The 7,645-nt window shown below is 37.6% G+C and overlaps 1 protein-coding gene across 2 annotated transcripts in view; it reads left to right on the plus strand.

Annotated features, from left to right (window-relative positions):
• Positions 1 to 7,645, plus strand: part of PAPSS1 (3'-phosphoadenosine 5'-phosphosulfate synthase 1) — a 90,679-nt gene that overhangs the window by 33,148 nt on the left and 49,886 nt on the right. For both annotated transcript variants that reach the window (XM_028506577.1, XM_036025596.1), the window contains exons 6-8: positions 3,333 to 3,446; positions 5,401 to 5,512; positions 7,137 to 7,342. In XM_028506577.1, the coding sequence (XP_028362378.1) occupies positions 3,333 to 3,446; positions 5,401 to 5,512; positions 7,137 to 7,342 (432 nt within the window). The remainder of the gene's footprint in view (positions 1 to 3,332; positions 3,447 to 5,400; positions 5,513 to 7,136; positions 7,343 to 7,645) is intronic.

The following is a 7,645-nucleotide window of genomic DNA, read 5'->3' on the forward strand; positions in this document are numbered from 1 at the left end:
GCTTTACAGATCCAAGAGGCTAATTGAACATCAGGGTATGTGTGCAGTTCACTTAATGCACATTACATTATTGTTCCAGGAAAAGTTGATTCTGAATTTTTATTTTCTAGTTAATGAAGTTATAGGCTTTGCACAGACTGCTGAAACTATTAATTTCCTGGTAATGTGCCTGTGGGCAGAAAACAGTTGGAATGGAATATACAAAAATGATAATAACTGTATATAGGGTGATTTGTTTTTCTCATTTCCTAATTCTCTTTACTGCTATTTTCTACTTTAAAAGTGTATTAAATGTATGAAAACACATGTATTGATATATTAAATATAATGTATTAAAATAGTTCCTAGATCTAAAAGGCACAGAATGGGCTTTGTTAATCTATTTCTCTTATTAGATATAAAGAAGAGTCTTTTTTATATGTGATTTTCTCTTCACTTGCACGGTGAAATCAAGTATAAATTGGGTATATTTACTTATCACTTCTTTGGCATCCCCTCTGCCCCCAGCAAAGTTTAAGTCATGTCCTTTTTAGCTTGGGTTCATGGAGATAATCTACTTCAGTCATACAAAGTTGTAGAGTATTTATATGCACAAAGAGAAGAACAGAGCTGGTGGAAGCTGTCCTCCTTCCTTCGCCATTGTCCTCTAATGCCCCGATGTGGTCTTTACCGTCAGGAAAGACAACAAATACCTATGGCTGTGGGTGATTGCTGGAGGCTTAATTGCAAAAGACGGTCTGGAAGGTTTATGAAGTGTCCTGTGTTGTGCGGGATTTGTGCCTCACACACATACTTTTCCACTCTCCTCCATGAGCAGTGGGGCGGGTACCTAAGGGACACTATGGGGCCTCCAGAAAGTGCCCTTCGTGTCTGTGCTCCAGGAGCAACCTAGCTGACTGACCTTGGTATGGCAGCAAGCAGTGTTTCCTTATTTCTTTTGTGTCTTTTAATTGTATTGTTTCTTTTCTTTTTGTTTTCCTTATTGATACTTGGGTTTAGGATGAAAAACATCAGAGGCCTTGAATTTACGAGTAGGATGAGCTTGTTTCTGGCACATGATTTAGCCAGTGCCAAACTATCTCTCTTTTGTTCCTCCTTTGAAGGAACAGAGTGTTGGAGAAATGTGGAATGATTGTTTCTAGGTTCTCAGAACCACAGGGACCGCTTGAGCAGTGACACCGCACTTTTCATGAGATCATCTAGGTTTGATATGCTTGTCTGGCTCTGCTTTTTTCCCCTCTACGGAAGATATTAATGTAAGACCAAATATAAGTTGAAGTTTCTGCCCAAACTTACTCCTCAGGAAAAATAGTAGAGAGTATCCTTAAAAACCTGGTTCTTCCATTAATATTTATTTTGAATAACCTTTTTATGTTTTGTATTTTTTTACTGGACTTCATGGGGCAGTTTTAGGTTCACAGCACAGCCGAGGGGAAAGTACGGAGAATGAGTCCCCACACGTGCCCTGCTCCCCTCCCACTGTGCACGCCTCTCCTACTGTCAACATCCACCACCAGACCCGCACACTGGTTACAGTTGATGAACCTCACTGACACATCTTTGTCACCCCTAATTTATAATTTACATCAGGATTGTACATTCTCCGGGTTTTTGACAAATATATCCACCACTATGGTATCATACAGAATAGTTTCATTGCCCTAGAAAATCCTCAGTACTCTGTCTGTTCATCTCTCCCTCTACCCTCACCACCCCCCCCCACTCCACCCTAACCCCCAATCCTGGCAACCATTCCTTTTTTACTGTCTCTGTAGTTTTGCCTTTTCCCGAATGTCATGTCGATAGAATTGTATAGTATGTAGCCTTTTCAGATTGGCTTCTTTTTTCAATGTCTTTTCATGGCTTCCTAGCTCATTTCTAATCTGTGTTGTATAATACCCCATTGTCTAGCTGCGCCACAGGTTATTCATTCATCTGCTGAAGGACTTCCCGGTTGTTTCAAGTTTTGACAAATATGAATAAGGCTGCTATCAGTATCTGTGTGCAGGTTTTTGTGTTAATGTAAGTTTTCAACTCATTTTGGTAAATGCCAAGTAGCATGATTGCTGGATTGTATGGTAAGAGTTTATTTTGTTTCGTAAGGAACCACCAAACTGTCTTCCCAAGTTTCTGCACTGTTTTGCATTCCCACCCGCCAACAATGAGTGAGAGTTTCTGTTCTATGAAATGCTCTGCATTTTCATAGTTTTTGGTATTGTTGTTGGTTTTGGATTTTGACCATTCTAATAGGTCTGTAGTGGTTTTAAATTGCATTTTCCTGATGACATGTGATCTAGGGTATTGTTCTATATGCTTATTTGTAATCTGTTTATCTTCTTTGGTGAGGTGTTTACTCTGACCTTTGGCCCATTTTGTAATTGGGTTTTCTTATTGTTGAGTTTTAAGAGTTCTTTGTATATTTTAGATAACAGTCCTTTTTTAGATATGCATTTTGCAGATATTTTGTCCTAGTATGTGGCTTGTCAATTCTCATTCTCTCGAGAATTACTTTATTTTGAATAACAAAATACTGCTTGGATGAGATACCTGTATGAAAAGCTGCTAATCAGTGCTAGTTTTAAATGGGTATCAAGATTACTTAATAGATTTGGCTTTGAAAATTTAAAGTAATTAAATACACTTAGTAATTAGTCTTAGGAGTATGACAACTGCAAGCAACCCTTGTAACAATTACCCAGTGAGCGGCGTGTGAGTGCCTGTGTTGTGGTAATTACAAATAGATTCTTGAAGGATAAATGTGGGTGAGCCTTGTCCCAATGTCATGTAAGTGAGTACTTGCAGTTTGCGTGAAATTTCCAGACTACATTTCGTATGGGATCCAGAGTGCCATTTCTCAAACCTGCAGTGGTGGGGGTACGGCTGGCGTACTTGGGAGCACTGTGTCACATCCCTGAAAAGGTGGCTTAAGTGATTGGTTGCATCACATGCTAAAGATAATGATTATGTTTAGAGTGGTTTTTTTTTGGTGGTGGGGAGCTTGTTTCCTAATTCTTTTTCTCATTACCTCTTCAAGGTCATGTCTTCTCTGCAGTTGCCTGATTTTGACATATATGGTACATTCTAGGAATTTCTTTCTCACTAGATAATGAGACACTATGAGTAATGACTTCTTGTATGGGGGATTCTATCTGCTTAAAAGTAGGCTAACTGACATTTGGAAAATTGACTAGGCAGGGACAGCATTCAAATCCCTCTTTTATACTTCTTTTTTAAGTCTTATTTTGAAATTTTAATTTTCTTTATTAAGATACCTTTTGAAGAACTGTACATCGTTAAATCAAATGTTTAATTGTACTTTTGTTTTTGTATAGGACATTGTACCTGTAGATGCCTCTTATGAAGTAAAAGAACTGTACGTGCCAGACAATAAACTTCATTTGGCAAAAACAGATGCAGAAACATTACCAGCATTGAAAATTAATAAAGTAAGTGCTTTGTTGCTTTTCATAACAAACAGTTTAGCCTTATATTCAGTCAGTAGTCTATAAAAGTTGTAGCTTTGTAATTTGTGTTTGAGGGTGTGGTTAGCTCTGGTGTGTATCACAATTTCCAGGGTAGAAAATGTGTCTGATTTGTAAAACCATATTCCCAAAATACCCTGGCTTTAATTTTCTTTTAGTCATAACATTTATTTATTTTTAAATGTCAAAGAACAAAGATGGTACAAGATTTTTAGGCTTATCAGAACACCTGGGTTCTAAAAGCTTGAGAAATATTAATCTGTAATAATTGATTGAAAATAATTAATTTAAAAATGAACCTTTTTTTGCTTTAAACATATTTTCTTATTCCCCTGCCAAAACCCTGACTCTTCCTTTCCGATATTATTAAGAATATTTCTGTTGTATATCTTAGTTCTAATGATATCTTTAGGTATTTTCCTAATAAAAAACATCTTAAACTAGATATGATTACAGTGGAAATTATAATTTATATTTCAACCTTAGAGAATTTTAAGTCATTGTTACATATACTCTAAAAACAGACAGGGATGAGAACCTGGACTAGAAGAAGAATGACAGTGAATGAATATGAATCCAGGTCAGTCAAACTTGACAACTCAGAAAGACAGTATCCTTTTCTTAATGAGAACTTTCCTTCAATATAGTGGTTTATTCTTTGCAACAGCAGTATGAAAAATAATTAATTAAAACTTCATGGTAAGTCAGGTAATGTTATAAGCTTGGGCTGCCATAACAAGTACCACAGACTAAATGGTCACAGTTCTGGAGGTTGGAAAGGCTAAGATCTACTAGCTGCTGGCTGACTGTGTGTCTGGTGAGGCTCTCTTCATGGCCTGAGGACATCTGCTTTCCTACCATATCCTCACAGGGTAGAGAAAGGGAGCTCTGGCATCTCTTCCTCTTCTTCTCAGGGAGCTGACCTGTTGGATTAGGATCCACCGTTATGACCTCATTTAACCATTATCACATCCACATAGGCCCTACCTCCAAACACACTAATATTGGGGGTTAGGACTTGGACGTGATTTTCGGGGGACGCGAACATTCAGTCCATAATAGATATCATCTTGAATTGGATTCTAATATAAACACATAGTGGCTATGGTCAAAGGTGTAAGAAAAAACTGAAATGAAAACTCGACATGAAATAACTAGGTGCATGAATATAATTTTTCCTATGAATTGAAGTAGGGGAATTTGATTTTTCAGTGGAACACGTTGGCCAGCCTCTTTGGAAATAAGTAGTAAGTGACATTTTACTGCACACCACTTGGCCAGGTGCTTCATCTTTTCTCATTTGGGAACCACTGTTATGTGTATACAGCACATAGTTAAAAATGAGCATACCCTGCTTACATTTATGATCCATGGATCATTGTTTCTTTAACATTCTAATGGGACAGACTAAACACCTTAAAGTTCAAGTACAGTCTTTGTAAATGAAGGGTACTCTGTCATTGGGGAGGGACCAATTTTGGTATTTTTAACTAAAGTTTAGGGCAGTGGTTGTCAGAGTGTAATTTTCAGACTGTCATTGTTAGCATCTTTGAGAACCTGTTCAGAATACAAAATCTTGGACTCTACAGCAAACTAACTGAACCAGAAACTGGGAGGTGGAGCAGTCTTCATTTTAACAGGTCTTCCAGTAGTTTCTTATACATATTAATGTTGGAGAACCACTGGTTTGGGAGATGCTGTCCTTATTGGAAATGCTTGCAAGCCTAATGTTATTTAAACTTATTAAGAGACATGTATTTCTCTAGTGCCCTTATTCTCTATTAGATTTGTATAATCTTTAATCATTTTTGAGATGTTTTCATCACTTCCAAAATTAAATTCCTGAAGGCCACTGCTGCTTTTGTTCACGTACATGACAAGTACATGACATAGAAGATTTTCCTTTCTCCTTTACTAGGTGGATATGCAGTGGGTGCAGGTTTTGGCAGAAGGTTGGGCCACCCCACTGAATGGCTTTATGAGAGAGAGGGAGTACTTGCAGTGTCTTCATTTTGATTGTCTTCTGGATGGTAAGACATTTTACATTCGATACTACATTGGGTGTGCAAGAGATATTACCGAGTTGCAGGGACTCTTCACTATTTATATAGAGTAGTGGTCTATTTTAATGAAGGTAACATTTTAAGACTAAGTTATAGCAGTACTAGACATTTTATGTAGATAGTGAGGTCTGTGTTCCACTTTTTGTTTCTCCAATTGTGATTTATTGCAGGGGGAGAAGGAAAACCTAAGGAGTGAAAATGAATTTCAAAAGGAGTTTCCCTATGCATTTCTACCTGATCATGTTTGTCAGGTAGAAAAATGTTCTACTTGAACATTTTTGTCTCCTTGAAAAGTACACATACTTTCTCAGTTTTGCTCTGCTGAAGCCTGTGTTTACTTAAGCCAGACATCCTAATAGGGAGTCAGGGAGTCAAGTTAAGGAATCCTGAAGTAGATGGTTAAAAGGATGGTTCTTCCTATGCTTTTAAAACACTAAAAACAAGTGCCAAAGAAATTGACGTTCAGTATACTGTAATTCCAATCTAGCTACCTTATACTTTGTATACTGTTAGTAGGATTGATTTACCGCCTTAAAGAAAATATTGTTAAATGTCACAGAACCCTACTAAATTGCTACCCCATCCTACTGTATTATGACTTTTTAAAACTGGGGAGTGAAATACATATCAGAAAATGTAATTTCTAATCATTCTTCTCAAGAGATTTTATCACAAGAACATAAGGATTAAATACTGCTCTTTGATTTTCTTCTTTGGGACTCATGGCAGTGTCTTTGTGGACTGCATCCTGGATAATAATTTAGTCTTGGATTCAGTGCAAATCTACCTACTAATTTTCTGCTTTGAACTGTGCAAGTGGTGGTAATTTTAAAATAGCCAAGCAGTTATCAAAGAAGTTACACCATGATTTCCCAAAACAAGTATGGTTTCTATTTGGTATGTAAATAAGATCCACGTAGGAATTTGAAAGTGCATCTTATTTTTCTAATTTGTGCACAATGAGTAGAAAAAAGAACTTTCAGAGCTTGAAAGGTTGAGAACTGAGAATGCGCCTTGAGTCTCAGTGGAACGTATTTTGGTTTAAAAGGAACACTGATTACTTACTGCCTTTGTTCCTTGGCCAGTGATAGCTGACATTGGTTCAATTCTGATTAAAAACCAAGAAACAAAAAACATTTTGGGTGTTTTTGTCTTCCTTTCTTAAGGATACCCAAGTATACTCAAGTATACTTGATCAACTTGCCACTCAAAAGGATTTAAATTTTTGAAAAATTCCTGAGCCGTAGTTTTTTGTCTTATTCATATATTGGAGATGTCCAGTATATTTTTGATGATGATAGGCTTAACTAGTTGATTTTTCCTTCTTAAACAGTTATTTTTTTACTTCTGTGATTCTGTACCATAGTTTTCCCCCAAAAGATAGTTACAGGAATTGTTGTGAGGATTGCTGCACACATTGTTGATTTTCTTAATATTTGCTGTTTTTTTAAACCTCTGTTGCTTGTTCTGTCTCCTGATTTTCTGTGCCAGCCACCATCTGAACACTGTCAGTGTCCCCTGATGTGAAAGGTGGGTATGTATGTGAGGCCCCTTGAGTAATCTGAACTGTGTGTTCTTGTGTGCCCTGCAGGGGGTGTCATTAACTTGTCAGTGCCTATAGTTCTGTCAGCTACACAGGAAGATAAAGAGAGGCTGGACGGCTGCACGGCATTTGCTCTGATGTATGAGGGCCGCCGAGTGGCTATTCTTCGCAATCCAGAGTTTTTTGAACACAGGAAGGAGGAACGTTGTGCCCGACAATGGGGAACGACATGCAAGAACCACCCCTACATCAAGGTCCTGTACAAACATTGCTGCATTTTATCTTGATTTACTGTTTGTGCTGACAGTGGTGGGCATTACCTATCAACTCTTGCATTGGAACTGTTAATATTTTGCAGAATCAAGACTGGACCTTAGAGTAGTGTGATGAGAATTTGATGTTGTCATTTGGTCCAGATAAATATCTGTTGAAAAATTGTTTAAGTGTCTACTGTACACTGGGCACTGGGCAGTGAGCTAAGATGCTGGTGCTGGGAATATAGGGTGATGGGCAGGGCAAGTACAGCCTTTACACACTTGGAGCTCTTACCTTAGGTG

The sequence above is a fragment of the Phyllostomus discolor genome, chromosome 1, assembly GCF_004126475.2.
Source record: "Phyllostomus discolor isolate MPI-MPIP mPhyDis1 chromosome 1, mPhyDis1.pri.v3, whole genome shotgun sequence".
Lineage (NCBI taxonomy): Eukaryota > Metazoa > Chordata > Mammalia > Chiroptera > Phyllostomidae > Phyllostomus > Phyllostomus discolor.